This window comes from Delphinapterus leucas, chromosome 12 (assembly GCF_059928025.1).
Source record: "Delphinapterus leucas isolate spDelLeu-1000000601 "Yukka" chromosome 12, BTC_Dleu_Yukka2, whole genome shotgun sequence".
NCBI classification, from domain to species: Eukaryota; Metazoa; Chordata; class Mammalia; order Artiodactyla; family Monodontidae; genus Delphinapterus; species Delphinapterus leucas.
Window position 1 is genome coordinate 58,246,603 of NC_143140.1, and position 25,879 is coordinate 58,272,481.

The following is a 25,879-nucleotide window of genomic DNA, read 5'->3' on the forward strand; positions in this document are numbered from 1 at the left end:
AATTCTCTTATGTATATTTGGTAGATATAAATATGTTTACCCCTCTATATGGTGCCCATGATGCCAAAGTCTCTTGTGTTCATAGTGTTTTTATGCCAATGAGGAGAAGATCAAGGCTTTGCTTTGACTGAGCTCATTTTGCAGTTGTTTGCCATGGCAGTCAACTCTTAAGAAAGCCCACATATTACATGCTGGAAGTACTTCCAAATCCATCTTCTCCCAAAGAAGGATATTTATTTGAGTTTGTGGTCAGCAGAGGCTTGGAGACATGCCGAGTTCCACTAGAGCTTTGGCGGGTCAAGTTTCCATTAACTGAAGAATTCAGGCCAGACAATCTGTACCTCAAGCACAAAGTGTTCTGCTCAAGGAAAAACGAATGGAAGTAGGTGAATTGGCAAAAGCTTTTGGAAGGTAGAAATTCTATTAACTCTTTTCAGCCCATTTTGGCTATATTCTCACTAATTGCAAAGCACTTATTTCCTTGTCTCCAGTGAAGAGCAGTGTGGCCAGAGCCAATGATCAACATACTGTATATTCTTAATATTTTGATTATTATTTTGTACTATGTAGTGTTATTTAGGGCCAAACAATTGCCCAATAAACTATATTATAAAATTACCACCGCGATCATTTCCACGTGTGTAAAGTGAGAGCTAATATGGTAGCTCAGCACCAAGAAGGTGGGCTCAATGAGTGGCACCAATGGTGAGCCATTAGCAGTCCTGTTAAATATTGTTCCCATGTTGCAGATAAAGAAATTGTAGCTCAGAGAATGTAAATAGTTTACTTAAATAATAAATATCAGAATGTATTTCATTTAATAAATATTCATCTAGCTTACACACACATTCACATACACAGGTTTTCAAAATGCTGGGAGTAGAAGGATGAATCAGGCACAGTCTGGATCAGCATTCAGTGCGCAAAACAGAAATCTCTCTGGATAGTTCAAGGAAAAATGGATTTAAATGCAGTGAGTGCGTGCTTAAAACCTCACTGGAAGAGCAGGAGGAATGAAAATTACGGAGGACTGTGACTGCTCTCTTGGTTTTGAGGTCCCAACCCTGCAGATGTGATTCAGAGGTCAAGAAACTGATGTCTTCACCCTCTTACTGCTAATGTCCCAGCAGACTTTTACCTTCCAGAGGTGGTAACTAGAAAGTGGAAGGTGGTGTGCAGACACTACTGTAAACAATTGCTCTTCTAGAGCTTGCTTAGCAGCTGTCATTGCACAGGAAGGTGACTGCTGCCTCCCTTTAGTCCTTTAAATCTTATTCAAGTGCATCTCATTGACAGATCTCACCTGGTCAGAACCCTAGCTAACATAGATTCCTGTTTTAGCCTTCCATCCCCTGCTCTGTTAGGTGAGGCATGAAGTAGGTGGAAATGGATGCCAGGCCCAGCACCAACAGACCATATGGAACACACAACCTCTGCACTCAGAGAGTTCACAATTTAGTAGTGGAGACAGGTAAATAAAGAGACAATTTTAGTATCTCATGGCAAGTGCAGTGATGGACTTAGACACTGTGATGGTAGAGATGGGCTTTGATGTGAGAGCAGTGGGATAAGTCAGGAAAAGGATCAAAAGAGCTTCCTGGAAATGATGTTGCCTGAGCTAATTCTTAAGGGATTAGTAAAAGCAGATGACACAAAAAGGGAGGGATGCGTATGGGAAGGAACAGAATCAACAAGTGATAAAACAACACGTGAACATGAACAGACATGAAGGGGATGGGGGAAAGTGACATTGTACTAAAGAGTGGAATGGAGGTAGTGAGTTTCGGATTTTACTGTGATCACACTAGCATCATATGGAAGGTGAATATGAAAATATGAAGCTACACAGAGGTAGGGGTATAAATACTGCAAGACCTGAGGTGTGATCAGAAATAAAGGGGATCAGACTTCTGGTTTCCAGTTCCTAATATAAACAGCTTGGAAGTCACCACTGTCCTAACAAGGAAAAAACTGAACAGACTGAAAAATCAACAACTATTCTTAGATCTATAAAAGTGGTGTGAGGACACAGGGCAATCCCCTACCCCCCAGGATTAGAGAAACAGGTGAATACAGGGAGTCTTGGCTTATTGGGGCAGAAAGTCATGATCAGAAACCTACGTGGGAACCAATCTGGGGAAGGACAGCCTGAATTGTTAATGACGAATTGCTGGAGGCTCATTGTATAAAATGCTGAGAGTTAAAAACTCCAGGGAGAGGAGCAGGTATAGGGGGGCCTTCCACACTTTTGTGAGATTTACCTCCAGGACCTTGACCAAGTTCTCACTGTAAATATTTGAGAAAAATCTCCTTGTGTTTGCATCAGGAGGAGGGGAAAAGGGACCATTTTTACATATGCCAGAGCACTCTGCTCTACTCATCAAGGCTTGCTCTCAGGAGAAACCAGGTAACCAGAACCTAACCTGCTGGGGTATTATTAGAGCTTAACTGACCTGTGGGGGAGGGAAACTCCCAACTTTAGTCTTCCACATGGGAAAAGGCAAATACCCAACTCCAGGTACTTTAGCCATCCTGCTCCACCCAAGCGGGGAGGAAAAAAAATCAAGAAACCCTTGTGAGTTAACAGTCCATAGGCACATGATCATTAAAAGCCCAAGAGCTAATCCATTGGACTATAGAATGCTTTACCTTCCCCCACCTCTTACCATTTTATTACTGAAGACCTTTTACAGTAGTTCCTTTTACCTGGTACATCATGCCTGGCTATCAAGAAAAAATTATAAGTCATAACGGAAAAAAGGTGGAAAACAAAATTTGAAGAGACAGGGTAAGCATCTGAATGAGACATGGCAGGGATATTGGAATTATTAGACTGGGAATTTTGAACTATGATTAATATGCTAAGGGCTTTAATGAATAACTAGACAGCATGCTAAAACAGCTGGACAATGTAAGCAGAGAGGAGGAAATCCTAAAAAAGAACCAAAAAGAAATGCTAACGATCAAAAACTGTGACAGAAATGAAGACTGCTTTTGATAGGCTTTTCAGTAGACTGGGCACAGCTAAGGAAAGAATCTCTGAGCTTGAGGATATATCAATAGAAACCTCAAAAACTGAAATGCAAAGAGAACAAAGGGAAAAAAAAAACAGAACAGAATATCCAAGGACTGCAGGGCAACTACAAAAGGTGTACCATGTGTATAATGGTAATACCACAAGGAGAAGAAAAAGAGAAAGGAAATGAGTAATATCACACTGAGGAAAGGAAGGAATCAAGTATTATGTCCTTGCTTTGGACTTTGATACTTTGATACCTTTTTAACACAGAGGTACTGTTAAGTCAGAATTTTAACCTAGGTCTACTTGATTGCAAAGTCAGTGCTTTCCTTTCTCTTTCACACTGCCTTAACTGTGATTTGGTACTGACCAAGTCATTCTGTATTGAAAGATGTGTCCAAGGAATCCATGGCATCATGTGTAAGTTATGTGTTTACATGTGTATATTCTTTGTTCACAGCAGAAGGCATGACCTCAAGTGGTTCTCAAAGTTTAAAAATCACTGAGCTAAGACTTCTGGCTTAAAAACCTGATAGGTGGTGTTCATTCAGTTCTGTTCTAGAGATCAAATGCTCACTCAGGAGTATATTTTAAAAGCGTACTAAGTAGTTCTGCTTTAGGCAGTGCTGTAGGTTAAAAATTCTTAAAGATCTCCCTGCCATGAAGCACCAAGGTATTGAATAAATCACAATGAAAATATGTCTAGGTGCTCTACTGAACTCTGGTGAACATAAAACAAGTCCCAACAGAGACAAACACATGGAGTCTATTGGAAAGAAACAGAATAAGGGAAGCTTGAGTGGTTCTGGAGGCCAATGTTGACTGTAGGAACCTAGAGTTTTGGAGAGGAATGATTGCTGGGGGTGCGCGGTGGGCAGGAGAAGACGTGAGGCCTGCACACACTGAGGGCAAGTTGGGGACTGGATGTGAGAACCTGCATTCCTCCAGGTGCTGCATCCTTAGGGAAACGTTGTGCTGGGGAAATCCCTGCTGGCCAGGAAACATTTAAGGAACCTCTCTGCCTCTCCCATATCCAGGGATAGAACCTAGTGGGAGCTAATATAGGTCTTGTCGGGAGAAAAGCATCCTCAAACTAGCTCTTTCAGGATTCCCAAGGATTAATATTAGCCAAATATGATCCACCATAAACAAGATATCATGAACAAGACCAGCAGAGATAACAAATTCAGGCCCTCAAGGACCCAGAAACAAAACACCTCTGTGTAAAATGGTTATGTTATCAAACAATGTTATTAATGATGGAATTAAAATAAGCATAGACGAAGCAACTAACAAATTAAAGTGTCACGAGAATCTATTTTACACCCACTAGATTGGCAGAAGTTAGAAAGATGGATAATACCAAGTGTAGTATGTGGAGCAGCCAGAACTTTCCTGCATTACTGGGGGAAAGAGGAGTATAAATTGGTGCAGTTTGCTCCTAACAGTTTTGTAAAGTTGAACTCTATACACTCTATGACTCAACGTTAACACTTTTAGATAAATACCCTGCACGTACACCTGAACATGCACAAGAGACACTTCTGAGAATGAAGTCTGCAGAGCAGCTGTGTTGGTGATAGCAAAACAAACCGAAAATTTGGAAAACAATGTGCAGGGACAGAAGAAAATAAACTGTGGTGTTCCATACAATGGTATGCTATACAACAGTGACAATGAACTATAGCTATGCACAACGTGTTTAAATTTCAAATACAACGAACCGCAAAAACACTGTTACCCGACCACATTGACTATGACATTTTTATAAAGCTTAAGTACTTAAAAAACTTAACAGTATGTTTTAAGGGAGATATATATATATATATATATAGCAAAAATATAAAATATGCAAAATAAAAATATAATATTTATATATTTATAACATTTATAAAATAAAATATAAAATATTGATATAAGCAAGAGAAATCCTTATATTTGAAATACAATGTGAAATTTTAAAATGTGGGAGAAATGAAAGAATATATAAATACAGTGATCTTCAAGGTTACCAATTATATTCTATTTCTTAAGCTGAGTGGAGGGCACATATTAGTATTCTCTTTATTATATATACATTATTTATCTTCATTTTATGTATAAAAATGTCATAATTTTAAAAGACACTATGAATCATATATACATATATGATTCATATATCCCCTCTTTTCTGGATTTCCTTCCCATGTAGGTCACCACAGAGCACTGAGTAGAGTTTCCTGTGCTATACAGTAGGTTCTCATTTGTTATCTATTTTATACGTAGTATCAATAGTGTATGTATGTCAACCTCAATGTCCCAATTCATCCCCCCCCATTTCCCCTTGGTATCCATATGTTTGTTCTCTATGCCTGTGTACAGTAGAAACTAACACAACATTGTAAAGCAACTATACTCCAATAAAAATTTTTTAAAAAGTAACCTGCTATGTGGAAGTCAGATGTATTTTTTCATATGAAAATAAAAGCATATTTAGCTGAAAAAATAAAAAAATTAAAAGACACTATGTCTGCATTTCTACCTGATTCATTTCTGTTTTGTAATACTCTTGATGAATGAAAGCTACAAATTTATAAAAGAAGTAAGACATTGACATAAAATAAGACACAGCTTACGAATGTATTTATTATTTGAAGTTCTGTGGTTTTTTCGTAGTGTGTTATTCTCAAAGATAGAAATTTTGTTGCAGAAAAAATGTTTGTTGACTCTAAAAATCAATATATAAAATCACTAATTAATTTCTAATTCTCATAAGTGTCCCCTAAAAACAAAATAATTTAATGATGTTACACCAAGCATATTTTTAAATCTTTTGAATCTTGTTCGAGAGAAAATTTAAATTAAGAAAATAGATCTACAATTATTTCAGTTTCTTCTCTTTTGTTCCTGTTTATGTTCTCAGTAGAATCTAGATGTATGCCAATTATTATGATGCCACTCAAGAGACACTTCTAGTGGTACAGTTTTTTAAAGGAGATTTTGTAGTCAGTTCAGTGTGGAATGGTGAACCAGTAGCAAAATCTATGTCCATTTATGTAGAATCCGTAGCTCTGTCAAATGTTGTAACTTATTTGGCTTAAGGATTCTCTTCAGATTTGGGGGTGGACTTGAAATGCACCTATTTAGTCACAGAAAGGAGGAAAACAACTCTACATCACTTCAGATGCAAACCTTACATGGTTGAGTTCTTGCTGAAGGAGAGGCTGGCTTTGTGATAGCCCCGTTTTCCTCCTGTTGAGTGAGCTCAGAGGGTTTAACTTTCATTTAACTTGGCAAAATGCGTGTGCAAATTTCTTACACTATAATTCCAGGTTTTTATTTTGCTTAAGCGTGTTTCCTTTTTTTGTAGTTGGAATAAGGAAAGGAGTAAAGTAAAATAAAGTTGGTAATAAAATAAAGAGAATAAAGTGAGTTTTGATATCTGACCGTCCTCACATTATAGATAACTACATTGAAATTTAATAAAACATTTCAATTTAAATACATTTTAATAGACACTTATCTAACATAGATTCATTATTTGACAAATTTCTATAGTCTTTTACTTATATTTCTTGGTCTATAATGACTGTTAGCAGTTTGCAGGCTTAAAACGTGGCACTCCTAAAAATGCTGAAATTCCTATCAACAACCTATTCTTGAGAAAGATGTGCTTTATTACATATTGCTTCAGTTTCTGTATGAAAGTTACAATGATTAATTGCAGTAAGGTTCTTCCTAAGGTTCTTCCTTCTTTCTTCTCCTTCGCTATACACATAATCATTTAAGTGTACGGAATAACAAATTTGTATACCATATGGCCTTCCCTAAACCTTCTCAGTGTTTTAAAGCGTGTCTTGATTTTTTTTCCCCGCCATGTTACTCTAGGATAGTTTCCCAGCACGATTTGGAGGAATTCATTTTGTCAACCAACCATGGTATATCCATGCCCTGTATACCGTGATCCGGCCTTTCCTGAAGGAGAAGACTCGGAAAAGGGTATTTGTTTGCTTCTTTGTTTTTTTATTTCCTTTCTGCTCCCCCATTCAATAAATTATGATGAATACTGTATTTATAACATGTGCTGTGGTAAAATGTGTTTCTGTATTGAATATAACTGTAAAAGATAACATAAAAGATATTTTACAAAATGTAAAAACTTGTGATTAATCCTGAACAGTGTATCTGTGAAAGAAATACTTAAAAATTAGCTCTCTTGCTTTTCCACAAATGGGGAGAACATTTTAGCACATTCATTATACATTAAAGCCTCGGTTTAAAAGTAAAAAAATTATACCATGTTACTATATTATTATTGGTACACTTAATTTCAAGTAATATACAGGCAAAAGTTATAATTTTTTATGTTATAAATAGGTGTTAGTTATTTCACAATATGTATTACATTGAATATAGTGAATTTTGTGATCTCTAATATAATTTTGTAGTGATTGTCTTGATCAATCACACATTTCAGAAAGAATACTAATGTGTAGACATTTTAATGTCTCTTTAAATTACAAGTTACTTGAATTCCAAGATTCAGTTTTATCCAACAATGAGGATATTCAAAGTAGGTTCCAAAATAATCATTTTTCTGAGAATAAGAATATTTATATAAATTATTTAATGCAGTGCATGGCACATTGTAAATACCAAACACATTTATCACTATTGATAATATTTTAAAATGCATTTTAATGTACATTATTTCATTTTATCCTCCAAACATCTCTGAAAAGTAAGCTTAGTAAGCATCATCTCCTATTGAAAAGCTGAGGAAAGTAAGTCTTAGGATGGATAAATAACTTGCTTATTCATTTACACAGCTGTAAAGTTGTAGAGTTAACATTTGAATACAAATAGCTCTGCATTTAGAGATATTTTTACCACTGTGCTGTGACCAATTTTCAAATGATTAGTTCCACAGGAAAATATAGTTACTTCTAAATCCATAGGGAAGATAATTTTCCATGTTTCTCATGAATGAGAAGGCACTTCAGGTATCTCAGTGCCATAGAAGCCTTACTGTGAGTGTGAAAGTGAAATCATTGTTAGTATGTGTCGGTGTCAAACATTTGTGAACAGAGAGTTTTCTGTTTATGAATTTGTTGAATATGTTTTAGCAATTTAGGAGGAAGAATTCTGTAAACAATTATAATTTATATTAGGAATTATTTCTACCACCAAGATTCATATTAATTTACATTTTATAATTTGGAAAAATGTATTGATGTGCCTCAGAAAAAACACTTTCAGCATTGTTTTATGAAGGGCTGATCAGGTGATCCAAAATACCTGCTGGGGCTTTTAGCACAAATTGTACTAATGAATGCTTTTGTAGTGTTCACGCTTTGCCGCGTGCTGTTCTAAGTACTCTTGGTATGTTAACTCATTTAGTCCCTCCAACAAAGCTTTAGGGTAAGCATTGTTATTTTCCTCCTTTTATAGATGGGAAAATGAGGCATAGAAGGTGAAACCATTTGCTCTAAATCACAGCTAGGAGGTAGTAGAGCTGAAAATGTGGATGTATTGGGAAGACTGTTCCAGGTAGAGGGACTAGCAAAGGCAATGGTCCTTAGGTAGAAACAGGCCTGGAATATTTGACAAACAGCAAGGAGGCCAGAAAAGCTGGAGACAAATAAGCTACTGGGGAGGATATTAGGGGACTGGATGGGCAGGAACATAGTGTGCCCGCTCATAGAGGGTCTTGTACACTGTTGTAAAGATCTGGGCTTTCAGTCAGAGTGAAATGAGGAGCACTTGAAAGACTTTGAGTGCAGGAGTGACTTGTTGTGACATGATTTTGACATGATTTTGCTCTGTTGAAAAGACTGAAGAGTTTCAAGTCTACAAAACAAGGAAAGTTCTAGGTTTGGGAGTTATTTGATGGAATTTGATGATTTTGACAATGCCTACAAGAATGCATTGCTAGCACTATTCCAGATGGAATTGAGGTATTTGAATTTTACCATTTTAATTAAAACTATATGACTTGGAAATTTTTGTATGAGAAAATAATTGTAGATTGAAACACCTTTAATTTTTAAGTATATAATCAATGCACAATGCAACGTTATTATATTTCCTTACTGGAATCCCAAGTGATTCAGCATTACAGTATTACTCAAACAACTTATAACACAGATGCTGTAAATCTATGTTCTGAAAAACTGGTAAAAGGAAACCTAGGAAAGAGTCGTGAATCCTCTTTCACAGTAGACATTTAGCTCTTCATTTTCTTAAATTAAATCAGACTTTGGGTTTCCAACACACTGGGCTGATGGGAATGTCAACCTTAGGGGTTGACAGGGGTCCCTTCTTCTCAAATTTCACCAGTGTCTAGAATCTTTCATGTAGAGCCTGACTTCCCATCCATCTTGGCCACTTTTGACATGCCCACTGTTCAAGCTAGTATTAGTTCCTTGAATTAAGGTCCCCTTCTGCTCCAGCAGAAGGAGATGCTTCAGCATCTTTACTGAAGCCAGAACCCAATGGCGAGGTTTCAATCCACTACCCTAGTGCATTCTTCAGCTGGTCTACGGATGTGGTCCTGCCACACCCCAAGAGCTGACAGGAAACAGGTTTTCCTGCTAGTTGTCACAAATTTCCACTTCTTCCTCAATCGTGGGCTTGCTATTCTATTCCTTGCTAATTCTTAAAAATATTCTACCCTCTTTCTACCATAGTTATGGTCAGCTACCATAATCTCTTCAATGGCATGGTTTAGGAAAATAAAATGTAAAAGTTTTTTAAATTTAAAAGTTCAGCCTAAGTATAATTGTAAGGTAATCTGAGGCAAAGGAGACCCAAAGAACCAGACTTCTTGCATGAAATGGAGGAAGAAAAAATATACACGGGGGAGAATATAGTAAAACTTCAATAAATGATGAGACAAATGTGTGCATGGCATATTCCAGCAGGCTGTGAGTAGTAGGAGATGTGCTCACAGAAAGAGTTCATAGAGGATCTTATAGGACTTACTCTAAGAGAAAGAAGAAGCCAGTGGGGGATTATGAGCAGACTAATGTGACCTGACGGATGTTTTAACATGGTCATTCTGTTGCTGTGTTGAGAATAGAGTATTGGTGGTGAGAGTGGAAGTCAGGAGGGCAGTTAGGAGGCAGTAACACAGTGTGAAGGATGATGGGAGTTGAGTTAGGGTTGTAAGGGTGGAGTTGTTCAGATGTTTGAATTCAGGATAGATTTTGGAGGTAGTACCAAAAGAATTTACTGACAACTTAGATTATGAGAGAAGTAAAAGATGAGTCAAATGTTTTGGCCTGAGAAACTAGAAGCATATTTGTACGATTAACTGACATTGAAAATAGGGAGGAGTTGATTTGGGGGAGAGAATTATAAGTTCAATCTTGGATATGTTAAGTTCCAGGTGCCCATTTACCATTTAAGTGGAGGTGTGACATAGGGAGTAGAAATACAATATGGAGTTCAAAAGAGAAGTCTGGATTCAAAATATAAATTTTCAGTGTATGGACAATACTTAAAGCCACTAGACTGAATGACATCACCAAGGAGTGAGTATAGTTAGAGAAGAGAATAAATCTGAGAACTGAAGCCTGGAGCTCTCTGATGTTAAGATGCTGGGGAGGTGAGGAATAACCAGCAAAAGAGTCTCAAAAAAGCATCTATCAAATAGAAGGAAACCAAGAGATCCTGGGAGAAAGTGTTTCAATGAGGAGAGCCATCTACTATATCCAGTGCTGCTGAGAGTTTAAGAAAAATAAGGACAGAGAATTATTGGACACTGAATTTAGCAGTGAGAAGGATCTTGACAAGAGCTATTTTCATGCAATGGTGGGAGGCAAAGCCTATTTGGATTCGATTCAGGAAAAATGGGACAAAAGTACTTGGACAATGAATATAGATGACTCCTTTGATGAGTTTTGCAATGAAAGGAAGGAGAAAAATAGGATAATAACTGGAGGTAAGGTCAAGAGAGGTTTTATGCATCTGTATGGGGGGGAGGGAAGAGTAGAGTTGGCATGTTTGTTCTTTGATGGGAAAGATACAGAAGAGGAGGAAATCTGATGATGTGAGAGAGACAAGAGAGAATTGTTTGGGAAATATAACTGAGTGGAAGAGAGAATGAATTCTAGTGCACAGGTGGAGGGGTTGGCCTTTGTAGAGTTTATTCTTCCATTGTGCTGGGAGCAAAGGCAAAGCATATGGACACAGATGCTAGTGGGTGGGTCTCATCTGGTTGCCCTATTTTTTCAGGGAAAGAGGAAACAAGGCCAAAGCTGAAAGTGATGTTGAGGGAGGAGGGAACAGAGTGTTAGTGAAAAGAGAAGTAGTGTGAATTACATTTACTTTTCTAAGGATTTATTACCTAACTCTTGCATGACTTGAAAGATGAGGTTTCTGACATGAAGTAGTACATCTGATGAAATAAAGGTTGTATACCTAATAAAGTAGGGATTTCAGGTGCTAGAACTTAATTTTCCCAGGAAAATTATAGGAGAGAGAGAGAGACAGAGACAGAGACAGAGAGACAGAGTGTGTGTGTGTGTGTGTGTGTGTGTGTGTTTTCCTGTTGTGCTCTGTAAGTAGGAAGGGGAAGGTGTAAAATTTGCAATTAACCTGATTTAACTTGGGGCAGACAGTATCTTCCACCTCTGTAAGCCCCACATTATGTACTCCACCAGCCACTTGCTGTGATCATTTTGGCCAGTGACCTGATCTCAGGTGCTTTTATACTCTTCCACAATTTGTTGAAATTATTTGTTGACTGGTGACTCCCATTCCTCTCATTTTATTTGATATAGACTAGTCTTTGTTTCCCAGTATATTTACTTCCGTGGATTCTAAAAGTATGGAAAGCAAGATAAACCTCTTAGCCTGTTCATCTTGAACCTGAAGTATGAGATTTCTAAGCCACTTATAAATTATAATCTTTAAATAAATATATAAGTTTATATGAGGTGACAAGAGTACTTTATCAGAGAAGACTGATCTGAAGTCCTGAGACTGAAATGAAAGAAGAGGAAAGAGGTAGCAATTTATGGAGAAAGAAATCTTGAGTATGTAGCTTAAATAATTCTCCAGTTTGACAAAAAGCTCTATGTAGACAGTGATAAGAATAATTAACAGATGCACACAGCTTTACAGTTTCAACTCATTCCATTTCTGATTTGAATGATAACCATGGAAATCTCTAGCAGAGAAGATGCTGGCAACATTATAGAACATTGGTCCTTTGGGATGTGAAACTTCAGTCAACCCTTCGTTGTGATGATGCTAATCTACTTTTATTTACATCACATACTTTGTATTATAAAGCAGTAATTTAGTGGTTACAGTATTCTTATTTTTACCGAAGATAAAGAGAAAGCCATACTGGTGACAGCTTTTGGGTTTAATAACTTGAATGGGCTCAGCAGTTGTTGAGTCCTTATGAGAAGTCTTTTAACAGCATTCATTATGCACATCATCAGCTTTGTACAGCTAACACCAGGATAATGTGCAGACCAACGCGCACATTAGATTCTGCTCATGTTCCCAGCTATGAAGCAGGAAACTAAATTTCTTGTTCCAGTTCTTTAAACCAATAACGATCTGACCTTCTAGAAGCTACCTAAAATCCCTGAGCCTCAGGATTTTTATATGAAGTATTAGGATTACAGAACCAGCCTTCCTGTTTCAGAGTAGATGAGGGGCTTAAATATTTTAACAGACATGGAAAACTCTTGCTTTGGCATTCCTATCCTCAATCTTCCATCCCCCCGCCCCCCCCACCCGCCCAGTTCCCAAAATCTGGGTGATATTTATTCTCCTCTGTGTGTTTTCTCCCACCCTCTTCTTGCATTTGTAGATATTTTTGCACGGTAACAACCTGAACAGTCTACACCAACTAATTCATCCTGAGATTTTGCCCTCTGAGTTTGGAGGAATGCTCCCCCCTTATGATATGGGAACCTGGGCAAGAACACTGCTAGACCACGAGTATGATGACGACAGCGAATACAATGTGGACTCCTACAGCATGCCTGTGAAGGAGGTAGAGAAGGAACTCTCCCCCAAGTCCATGAAGAGGTATGCTGGAGGTTGCTGGGAAGCGGGCTGGGCCAGGGTGGGGACACCTGATACAACTCCAGATTTTATATTTTTCTGAAGTAGATATTTGGTGACATTTTAAAGCCTTTCATGCTTCTATGATTGGATGTCTAAGGAGTTTCAAGTCAAAGATAAATTCATTCAAGGTAACCTCAACTCAATGTTGCTCCAAATTCACAATCCAGCTGGCCCCTTTGAAGTCAGCCAATCCAGTGGCTTTTCAAACTGTTCTTTAAGGTTCTGGTTGAGTGCCTTAGAGCAAGCAGGTAGGGGGTGGGGACAGTGCCCATCTCCACTGCGGTGAGACTGACTATCTAAACAAATTTTTGGACTTCTGTATAAGATTTCATTTGAAGGAAGGGATCCATAGAGTGAACACACACACACACTTCAAACACTAACATTCAAAGCTTACGTTCTTTTTTCAGCATCTCTGCCAAGTTTCTGTTTAAAAGTTTCTGTCTAGCCATTCCTGGGGCAAAACACTGTCTTTCCCTACAGCTTTAAGCTTTACAGAATTCATTGTTGAGTCAGAACCTGATTTCCTGCTTTGACTCTCATAGTGTTATTAGGCCTGTTTTCTTTCAGTCAATGGGTATTTATTCAACACATGCTCTGTAATAAAAACTTTCCTAGGCGTTTGGTATCCAATATGGGTAAAACATATGTCCAGCCATAATCTACTGGTGATCGAGGGCAAGGGGGTTGCCAGACACACACAAATGCATAACTGCCTCTGAGTTTGCCTTCTGTAGCAATTAGATGAAGACATCTAATTCTTATGCTACCCCAGGCCACACCAGCCCAGGGTTCATTTGGATCACAAATATTATTTCTTGGTTCATTTCCTATCCTAGAAATATAGGAACCACAGCTCCCACAAGTCTCTCTTCACCTAATTCAGGGAGGACACAAGGGCATCTCCCATGTCATTGTAAACACTACCTTGCATCCTTCTCTGAGGAAAGCCTTAGGGTCATTTGGTCACCACTGACTCATGCAGTGGCATCTTTGAGGCTGGCCTCTTTTATTTGTTGCTGCAGCTGCTGCTGTTCTTGGGGGGCGGGCTGCTCCCCAGGCTGCTCCACAACTCCTTGGAGAGAACGGAAAGGCCAGGAACATCTTCAGCTTTAATTTCTCCACTAATTGACAAGCTTATCTTTAAATCAAGTTTGGGCTTTTCAACTCCCTCCTCTTAAAACAAGGCTTCCTAATTTGAGTTACATGCTCTTCTCACCAAAGGGGTTCATTGATGGACTCTCAAAGTGGTATGTAAAGTGATAAAAGTTGTATTCAAAACTGTGTGTGTATATGTTTGAATGTAAGTATGTATATATAGATATATAAATGTATATATGGTGCATTTTTTTTCTGGAGAGAAGGCATATTTCATCAAATTCTCAAAGTTGTCTAAGACAAAAATGGTTAAAAGCCATTGCCTAAGAATAGGTTCCTGCTGATAAAAATTAAAATTCTAACAGTGATAATTGTTACAATCTACCATTTTTAATAAACTTCTCATGAGTTAGGCCCTTACTAGGTACCTTTTTTGGTAACATTCACTTATTTAATTCTCACAGCAACCTTGTTAAACAGATATTCGTATCCCCAAAGTCACATGGTCTATATGTAATGGAACAAGGTTCCAAGCCATGAGGTACAGAGTCTTTCATGTTGTTGATATAAATCTTGTCTACTCTTCTGTGACAGCATGACACAGAGTGCCCTCACTGTAGAACTGAGCTACAGGAGGATTTGGAGACAGCTCTCATAGGTGTCCCTTAGTCTTTTCCTTTGCCAGCCAGCAATGCTCATTTCCTTTAGCCCCTCCTTCTGTGACTTGTTAACTAATGTGGTCCCCTCCTCTGAGCACACCTCTCTCCATATCCTCTACAGCCTTAGCTGCATCCCCATCACCTACACTTCCTCCAAAACTTCCTACCTGCTCTCTTTGCCTCCACCTTTACCCTGCTCCCCTACCTTCCATTTATTATATTATCCATGTGGCAATCAAAATAATATTTTAAAAATGTAAATCAGACCCTTTCACTTCTCTGCTTTGAATTTCTAAGTGACTGTTGATTATACAATGAATACAATCGACTCCATATCGAGACTTACAATATGCTGCATGATCTGATCCTGCCTACCTCTCTCCTCTAAGTTTATTTACCTTTTCTCTCCTCCCCTACCTTTCAGACACAACATCCTTCTTTATTCTCCTTCAGCCTCCCCAGCTTGTTCCTATCCAAGGGTCTTTATTCTTGTCATCTCTGGCTGGAATATTCTTTTCCTCTGCCTTCCAATGGCTGGCCCCAATCAAAGGTCATCTCCTTAAGAGGGTCTTTTGGTCTTTCTCAGTCATCAGGTCTTAATCAGCTCTACTTCCTACTCATTCTAGACACTTCCTATCAATCACCTTCTTTATTTTCTTCATAGTTCATTATTAGTCAGTGAAATGATTGATTTTATTTAGTTATTTATCCCCCTGTCCTGCAATGTAAGCTTCAGGGAGACTTTAGTGGCTTTGTCTGTCCTGTTCTCTTCTGAATCCTCAGTGCCTGGAGTAGAGCCTGGCACACAAACCATGCTCACCAGGCACCAGTTAAATGAATGAAGGAGTCCTCTGCTGTCTGTCAGTGGCCCCTTTTAGGTGCAGTGTTTAGAATTGTAGAGGTGACATCTGACGTTATCATTACTTGCATAGAGGTTCCAGAATTCTGTCTTTGCAGTGAGGACCTCATTGGCTTCCTTTAGTTGCTGTTGCTGTCACTGTTGCTGCCGTTCAGGCAGCCAAGGCACATTGCTGACTCATACTGAACCCCTTAAAACTGGTCTCTTTACTTATAGATCCTTATCCTCATAATTCTTTATTTCTGTGTTTAGCTTTTTCCTCCAAGCACATTATTTTAATTGACATCATCTTGTTAGATTTGGTTCAGGCGATCCACATTCTGAAGTCTTTTTGGATCCTGATTTTCTTCAATTAATTAGGACATTTTGTCCCCTGAAGACTTGGCTTACAGCACGATGACCTCCCCAACCCTGAGTTTCTTGCTTCTGACATGGGCTGATTGGAATTTCAGACATCCTTTGTTTGGTGTAGCTTTTGTATCATATGAAGCTTATATGGTTCTATTTGAAAACTCCTGAAGAATGAGATCAAGAAAGTTGTTTCACTTTATTTTTATCTTCTCTCTGGCGGGGGATGGCAGTTCCCCATCAAGGACGGGAGAAAATTGTTTCTAGGTTCCACCCTTCCTCCATCTCCTTTTCCAGTTTTATATCATTCTTAGATTGAGAGGGGAAAAATCATTCCTTCACCAAAGAGTTGTAGATAACTGTTCCTTTGGGTGAATTTAGCTACGTGTATAGCTAGAAGATTATGTTCCTCCATGTAAATTTGTGGAGAGATAATATAATCATGTGAAAGAATACAAACTTCACTAGAGAATGGGTTCCTTGAACTCGGGGAATGTCTTTTACCTTATGCCTCTAGGACCCAGGGTAGTGCCTGGCACACAACAGTTGCAGTGAGCATCAACACTAATGTTGTTATGGTAATATGCACTTCCATTTGATTAAATAATATTCAACACCTATTGTTACTACATGCCAAACCCTATCTAATGCTTTGTATACATCAACTCCTTTGCTTTTCTAAACAACTAATAAGGTAATACTATACCCATCTTATTGATGAGGAGACCCAGATACAGAGAAGGTAAGAAACTTCTACACTTCACATACCTCCAAAGCTACAATGCTAATGCTGGAACACAGGAAATAGTATTCTCTAAGTTATTTCCTTAACCACTACCATATGCTATGTGCCGGAATTAATGCCGGGGGTTATGCATGCATTATTGCACTTGATCCTCAATACGTCTGTATGATGTAGGTATTATTTTCCCCATTTTACAGATAAGGGAACAAAATCTTAGGAAGTTTAAATAGCCTTCCCTTGGTCACAGAACTAATAACTAGTAGAAGGTGGAATTGGAATCCATTTCTGTCTAAAATCTAGTCTCTTAAACACTAAGGTATAGCACAATATTGTAGATACATAATAAATGAATAAATGATACCTGGATAATTAAAGTTAAACTATAGGTTTTCATGAGGAAAAAAAGTTATTCGTTGAAAGACAGTAGAGGCTGGAGACTGCTAAGATGTACTGTGAGTTAATGTTAGGTAACTTCCTCTATTGCAGTTGAAACAGACCAATTTATTAACAGTTATGATCCTGCACAAATAACCCTGTTTTTTTGTATAAGAGAGCAAAAAGAAAATCTAGACTAAAACAACAGTACACTTGGGGCAATTAAATATCAAAAAAAGCTTAATCAGAAATTGTTTCTGCCTGGCTTGTTTTATTGAGGAATAGTCCTGCGTATTGAGCCAGCAGCGTTCATCATCCAACAATTCTGACATCTGTAGTGCATGATAAAAGCAAACTAGGACATATATACACTACCAAACATAAAATAGCTAGCTAGTGGGCAGCAGCCACATAGCAGAGGGAGATCAGCTCGGTGCTTTGTGACCACACTAGAGGGGTGGGATAGGGAGGGTGGGAGGGAGGGAGACACAAGAGGGAAGAGATATGGGGACATATGTATATGCATAACTGATTCACTTTGTTATAAAGCAGAAACTAACACACCATTGTAAAGCAATTATACTCCAATAAAGATGTTTTTTAAAAAAGCAAACTAGGAACTTAATCCCAGGTTGGATAGTGCACTGTAATTTAAACTATTTTATTAAAATTGCCATATCCTCTAATATTTTTTTATTTAAAAAATTTTTTTAACATATTTATTGGAACGTAAGGATTTAAAAGATGTGTGTGCATGTGTATGTGTATTTGTATGATGTGTGTTTTAATAGAACATTATGGCAAATGATTATATTGTAGACTCTGTGCTGTCTGAAGAGCTGTGGTGTGTACTTAATGAATATTATTAGGATATGCCTCAACATTTATATATTTAACTTTGGGAGAATTTTAAAATAAATGTTTTTGTTAAGAATTTCTTTCTCCACAGGATAAATTGCTTTATCTTCATCACTCTTCGCTTTGAATGCTTGATAGCCATCTTCTTTCAGTATGGAAACTATTTATTGGATAAAAGTTAAGACATCGAAATCCTACTGTGTAACAGACTCTGTGACATGCATTGTGTTCACAGCAAGGAGAGAAACTGATAAAGTCCCTGCTCATGGAATTTATAGTCTAGTGGGTACTCGTTGTCAAGTAACCCTCTAGTGCAGGACATTAAATGAACCCCTGTATATTTTAGCGTGGATTCATCTTGGGAAACCAATTATTTCAGTTGAGTCTGAGAAAAACAATGTTGCAAGTCTAATTATTAAGTGCTTTGTGCAATTGTCAATTGTGTTAAAATGTATTTTATTCATGTACTTTTTTCTAAGATAAATTATCATTTCTCCTTCTCCTTCTCTCTCTCTCTGTCTCTTTCTCTCTCCTGCACACACACAGATACACACACACACACACACACACACACACACACACACACCCCACATTCAACTGCAGCCAGTCCCCATTCTGACATATGCATCTAATACCTATTATTGAGGTAAAATAGTGAAAGTGACTTAGGAAATAAACCTCCTTATTTTAAAGTTCTCACCTTCCTTTTCATTCTCTCTTTAGAAATGAATTTAAGTTTATTTAAATGAAGGAGTCAATTTATCAGTTATTTCTGTAATTATTTTTGCTTTGATAATTAGTTCCATTGCTGTTCTTTTTCATTAGCGTGTGTGGTTGTATTTTAGCTTATAGTCTTTCTTTTTGAAAATTAATGAGGTCTGTGAAGAGGCATATTGCCACAGCAATAGCCAAATGGTTGGAATGCAGCAGCAGGGGAAAAATTCATTATGGAGGAGAATTTAAAAGGGCAGCTGCTTCTTTAATGCCATAGCCATTAAGATGACAGCTTCCTGCCACCACAGTAGCACTTTTCATTGACTTTCCTCCTTCCCAGTTTTATGTTGTTTCCTAGTGAGGAACTGGGATATAATTCCCACCTGCTATCAAAGGCATGTGCAAGGGGTTTCCACATTATTTCCTTTCCTAATCATAAAGTGCTGCTGAATAAACAAGAGGGGTTTCTACTTTTCTTAAAGTTTTCAAGAGTAAGATTGATTTTATTCTGATGCCCTAGTGGAAAATTGAACAAAACTCATATTGAAATATTGATTTTTTTCCTAAAGTTCTCATTAAATATAAAAAAAGATCGTTAAAAATGCACATTCCTGTTGAAGTCGTTTCATAGAGCCCTTTCAGGCAGGAATCAAGGCTCCTTTTATTTCTACTTCTTTTCTTATAACAATAAGTTCACTGTAATAATTCCCCCATTTGGTGATCTCTTGGAATACATCAGTCCTGTACTAGAAATTCTCAGACTCAAAGAAAAGTCTCTTGCTTGACTGTAAAGAAGAGAACTTAAGCCTATTATTATGTATTTAGAATCCTCTGCTGTGCATTATTCTATTCAGAGGCCAGAGGGGATTGTTTCCTTTGATGCAAAACATCACCATAAATGTATCTCTTTAAATGTGCAGCATTCTCAGTTCATAAGTCTCTTGTTGTAGAAAAAGTTAATCCGCATCCATGAGAGAAGTAATAAAGGAGAAAAGACAGAGAACAGAAGGTGATTGTTTGACAGTAACGCACTGACATTGGCTTTATCATTTCTAGATCCCAATCGGTTGTGGATCCTACAGTGTTAAAGCGCATGGATAAAAATGAGGAAGAAAACATGCAACCTTTGCTCTCTCTGGACTGATAACTTCTCTACCCTCCCCATGGATTAGAAATGGAAGGTACTTGTTTTCAGCACCAGGGCCAGCGCTGCGGAGGAATTACCAGCTGGAAATTTATTTATTCATGTTAATGTAGCATAATATATAAGACATCAGGCTTTCCCGTTTGCCTGAACCATGGGTGCCCTGGTCTGAATTTTTTTTAAAAGGTCAATAATTTATTCTGTAAGTGCCAAGTTCTTTGTAAATACAATGTACTCTTCACGTCAAGTTTGTAAATTTTGGTAGTAACTTAAATTGGAAGATTGGCTTATGAGTCTATGCCAGTGATATGAACTATAACAAGAACAGAAAAGACACATAAGCAATTAAAGCTAATTAAATGTAGCCCTGTTTCCTATGAAGCCATATTTCAGCTATCATAGTGATTGTTTCGCTGTTTTTCTCTGAAACTGTCGTACTCAAATGTACATTTAATGGGCACAGGGAACTAGATGATTCTAGGAAATTATTATGATAAATGTATTAACTGTCTAGTGATTTTCAGTTCACAGAAAACGTACCCTGGTGACTATCACTGGCCTTGCATTTGGGAGACAAGAAATGGCAAATGACCTGGTAAACTCAACACTTGAACTCTTCTATGTTGTTTAATTCCTGGAGTCTTGTGAAAAAATATGTTCCCCAAATTAAGATGTGGAATTCTGAAAGAGAGTGGATTCTTTTTAAACTGCTGTCTTCACAATGTGTCCTTTATTCCAGACCCCATTTTATCCCTGTCTGATGTACTTTAAGAAACTTTTTCCCCCAAAACTCTTTGATCAAGAGAAAGAGAACTCATACATGAATGGTATTTGACAGCTAATTTTGAACATAAAAGTTGCCAAGTACCAATAAGGGGCTAATTTCTAATTCTTGTGCACTGGTTGAAAAAATATATATATTCTCACACACGTATATATTTTTACTGAGCTCTAATAAATCCTCAATGTGACAGGCTTACAAAGTAAATCACACATATTCAATGGTCTTAGAGATGTTATAGATTACTGTATGCAATGCTAACTCTGGAAAACCACTTCCATTAAAGTTAATGAAAATGAGGTATAGTAAAACAGACTTTCAGTGAACTTATTTAAGGGAATTCAATTTAATTTGTAATGCAATCTTGACTCTGCCATTTTAGTGCAATATATTTTGTCTTCAAAAAAACAACAGGTATCAACAAAGGCAGTAGGCAGTATCAGGTGATGGAGAGTAATATTGTTTTCCCCAAATTCAAGTTAATTTTCCTAATGATCCAGTAAGTACACATTTTCTTCTCAGAAAAGATTTTAAGAGCATATTGCATCCAGGAGAGATAATGAAATCTTCTGAGGGCATCTGAGATACTATATTATAGTATAAATCTAGATTTGGAATCCTTATGTTAAAGTTTTCACTTCATAAAAATTCTGCAATGATAGCACATTTTAAAAATTTGACTTTAAATTTCAAATTCTAGTGTGAAAAAGCAAGATTTTTACCACCTTTTCAGAGTGGTAATTTTTGAGACTGAGGATTTAACGTTAAAATATTCTTTTGAAAGAAAAACATCTCAAGGAACTTTTGGAAACCAACAGAAATAAAGGCATGTAGCAGCCTTCATATACTTCTTGGTCAAAAGCTTTAAAAAGTCAAGTTCTAATTCTATAGCTAAGAATCTTAAAATCAAGATCAGTACACAATTCTGCAGTGTCACCAATGGACTGTCTAGTATTTGTAAAAATACATAAATATACATTAAAAATATGAATGCAAGATACCTTAAAAATGCTGACCTCCAATCAAATGCAGAAGAATAATGACTGTCGGTCCTCTGCTCCACCCATAAATATTACAGAGATTGGAATGCATTGGAATAAAAAGCCACAGCAACTCTTAATCTAAGAACCTAACCAATGTTGTTCTTACATTTTTGCCAACTTGACATACATTTTTTAGCATTGGGCTTTATATACTATACAAGCAAGTGTTAGACAATATGATGCACTGGAATAAAATGGAAAGGAAGTAAGTACAGGAGGCCAGTCAACCTTGCATTTTCATGAGTTTCATTTGATATGCACCATTTATTGCCAATTTTCAGAATTCTACCAGCTTCAGATGTCAACCAGCATAGCCAGCTTTTTTTTCCCCCTGTCATAGGCTAGTGTCATATACAAAAATAACTTGGAAGGCATATTTTATGTGTATACCTACCCACTTATAAGTATCATTCACACTCTCTCCCTACCCCACATTTGGAAACTGCATTGGCATTGCTGCTTGACGGCTCTTTTTCAAATGAGCAATTGAGAGTTGGCTGGATTGTGTAAAATATTTTTAAATGAATGAACAAATTACAACAATGATGTGTTTTGAAATTGCTGTATCTAGTTCGGTCTGCCTATGTCTTTTCAGTCTGGAAAAAAATTTCCAGTAATGTTTCTGAAGCTGCTTAGAGAACATTTGATCAACTTTATGAATTTTCCTCTCAGCACCAGCTAAGTAACACTGTTCAGGAATTTTCTTTTTCCTCATGTGATTTTATGTGTTATGTTGCTATGTCTACTGTTACATACATAGTAAATAAGCACCCTTATATTCTTTCGATTTCATTGAGATAGTACATCCCCACTCACACATACACATGAACACTAGACTGTTTGCTCTAATGATTTGCCTCTCTATTTTGAGAGCCTTGCTTTTCTTTTTCAGTTATCTTGTTACTTAAAATTTGTAGGCATCAAAGAATTACCACGTTTGATTTGGAATAGGCCCATAATTCATTTACTTCCCTCACTTAGCCTGCCTAACCTTCTATTTCTTGTATCATTTCTTTTCTCCAGTGTTTCAGGGGCAGCTGCTTCCAAAGCTGGTTTAAAAATAAGTAACTTCCTTATGTTGTCCGTGATATTTGCACACATTTTTGACTGATATTTTAAAAGGAAGAGATTATCATAAAAATATATTCTAAGAAATATGAAGAAGTGCCTCTTTAAAAATGGAATAAAGCAGTGATACTAGAATATGGATTCTATTTGTTCTCTCTTCCAAAAAGTAAATACATGCATCTATTATATTATAAGGGTGAAATATAGCTATAATTTGAAGAAGGATATTTGAGGTCTTGCTTTGAGTATTCTCGTATAGTATTGTCCTTATTGTGTAAGTTCAATACAGTAACTTCAACATGTTACTGACAAACATGGCACTGTGCTAAAACAATATACAAATATTAAATTGAGTGTTGCAAGCAAGTTTTTAAAGTGCATGCATGATTACTTTTATTTCATTAATAGTTTGCATAAGTGTAGGCAGAGACATTCCTTAAGTGTTTTCATATAAAATGCTTGTTTACTTTACAGTACTGAAAATTCATACATTCATAAGCAAGAAAGCCAAGCAGCTGGGTTCTCTTTAATATTAACTAGGTCACATTGTTAAATTAAACATTTGAAGTTTCCGTAATATTTCTGAGGGAACAGAGGTCCCTCTGATGCATCAAGATAATGCAGAATTGTTTTAAACATCAAGAAACATGTTTACTACTCTTCACAAAAAGAAACTTTTAGAGCTATGGCAGTGTGTCTTCAGGAACAGACTTCCTTTTCATCTACAAATAACCCAAAAGCGTATGGACATGCTTATGGTCCTTTAAAGAAGTTATATCAAGAAATCCTGCTGAAAGGTTGTACAATCTTATGTTATTTTATCTAAGCGTCTAGCTGGTTTGGTTGGTTAATAATTTCTTTTGCTTCTTATTTGGTGTGTATTTATTAATGATTACTTGCAAAATTCCCTCCAGTTATGAGGACATTTCAGAATGACTTTCAGCACAAAATAAAAGGAGCAGAGCTCTGGCACGATGTGTGAACTTTCAGATACGCTATTTACATTTTTTGCATCAATCGGCTAATAGGAAAATGTTCCATTTTATATGTGCTATATAGCTATATAGCCTAAGAAATAGTGATACATTTTAAATTTATGAGGTTGTTAGATCGTGTAAGAATCAGCAGATTATCTAAAATATATTGGAACAAACGTGGAGGATTGGCTAAATATCCAGTGTGTGTGTAATTATCTTTAGGAGTGAAAAGGATTTTGTTTTGTTTTAGTTGAAAAAAATGTTTTCCAATATGCCCTTGGAACTAGTTAGCACTATTACTATTTGAAAGGGAGAAAATAATAAATACATAAGGAGGCTTGGCTTTGAAACATTATTATATCGCTTTAATGGCTTAAAGCATATCATTTTTTTCATGAATTGAAGTTTTTATTTAGTAAATATCCATAGATTAGCCTGGCACATGGCCATAATACTATGGAACCTATTCTGCGCTAAGCGTGGGAATTTATTCCCCTATACTGTAGGAGAAAAACATGAAATAGCAATGCACTGGACTGAGACACTCAAGTTGTACTATTTTTTTTAAAGGAGTGCAAATGATACTGTTGAAATAAAAAAAAATTAGAAAACAAATAAGCATAGGTCTTAAATACAATAAATGCACTTTTATAGTAAATAGTGGACATTGTTACAATTCAGAAGGTGTTTGGTCAGTCAGTATTTGACTTAGTTTCAAATTTCATGCAAATATTTTTTTCCTTAATGATATCAATGCATTTATTCTGTCAAAATTAGTTCTTGTGGTGAATGAGAGGGACCTAGATAAGAAGTGAACAAACCCTAAACCATATTAAAAAATTGCAATGCATTATAATTGGTTATATATAACAGAGGTTCAAAGCTCTGTCTTGTTCTTAATTCAGTTTTTCAGTTTTCATACTTGTGTAAAAGGTAAATAAAACTCCCCAAACTAAGTAGTGTTTGTTTTCAAAACAGATTAAATAAGATGTCTAAGAGGTAATTATAAGAATACTGAGCACACTGTTTACTATTTGGCTCAACTACCTTTGACCTTTTGAGGGAATTGTTTATTCCAATACAATATTACAAATGGTGTAATGTAATTTTGAATAAATATACATTTTTGCTTTAAAAAAGCCTTTATTTTGCATATAGTAGATGTTGAATTTTGTAGTATGGATCTCTGCATCTGTGAAATGGAGATTTCTAAAATGTCATCTAAAAATGGGCAACAGTAACTTTATTTTGAGAGAAATTGTAGTTAGCTATTTTGCTTAGGACACCTGAAATTTTCTGATACTTGTAGGTTTGGGGCTAAGAAAAACACAATTCATTTCATTAAAATTACATTTTCAATAGTCTATAACTTCTAGACAAGACTTCAAAGGAGAGCTTGAATGAAGAAGTAAGTTAACTTTTAAGTTGCATGGAGCAATGGGAATGATCAATAAGTAAAATAACTAACATTTTCACATTTTCATGTAATGTTATTGGATTAGACAAGGAACTAAATTCAGAAATTTGAATTATAAAAAACATTGATTTAAATTCTATAAAAATAATTAAGTAAAATTTTTTAAAAATTCATTCTGACTTGAAAAAAATGCTTACTTAATAAATACACATTTGTATCTTCTGCGAGTTTTCCTCGTTTATCTTACCTGTGGATGAAAAACCATCTATGGAGGGGCAAGAGACACCTAACTACAATCCTCTATAATTGATTTCATGACTTTCTTTAGCTCAAACGCAGATGATTTTCCTGTGCACAGCTTTTGAGGTTATCAAGTCTCGTTATTGCCGCCTCTTTCTAAAGCTCTGTTAGGAGGAGCCCAAGTTTCTAGCAGCTACTGCAGAAGCATCCTGAGTAGGAATAAAACAAGGGCAACCAGACAATACACAAAAAGCCAGAGATATGGTCTGCACTCCTTGTCACTTAAAAGTGCATTAAACTGTATTACTAATTCTAAATACAGAAAATGATTTCAAAATGTCAAGACTTTCTGATATCAAGTGTTAAACATTCTTAGCCCAAGAACAGAGGCCATGGGGACATGATGGGCAGGGCTCTGGTGTGTAGTCTGTCTGCACACAGCAGCACCACCAAAACCCTTATC

The 25,879-nt window shown here is 36.7% G+C and overlaps 1 protein-coding gene across 2 annotated transcripts in view; it reads left to right on the forward strand.

Moving 5' to 3' along the window:
- CLVS2 (clavesin 2) overlaps nucleotides 1-25,540 on the forward strand; it is a 71,075-nt gene extending 45,535 nt beyond the window's left edge. The window contains exons 3-6 of one of the 2 annotated variants that reach the window (XM_089921977.1): nucleotides 6,887-6,997; nucleotides 12,831-13,051; nucleotides 19,803-19,927; nucleotides 20,415-25,540. In XM_089921977.1, coding sequence (XP_089778103.1) covers nucleotides 6,887-6,997; nucleotides 12,831-13,051; nucleotides 19,803-19,890 — 420 coding nt within the window. In that variant the 3' untranslated portion in view covers nucleotides 19,891-19,927; nucleotides 20,415-25,540. Of the gene's footprint in view, nucleotides 1-6,886; nucleotides 6,998-12,830; nucleotides 13,052-19,802; nucleotides 20,255-20,414 lie in introns of those variants that run through there. The other variant, XM_030760286.2, reaches the window with a different exon arrangement.
- The last annotated feature ends 339 nt before the right edge of the window (nucleotides 25,541-25,879 follow it).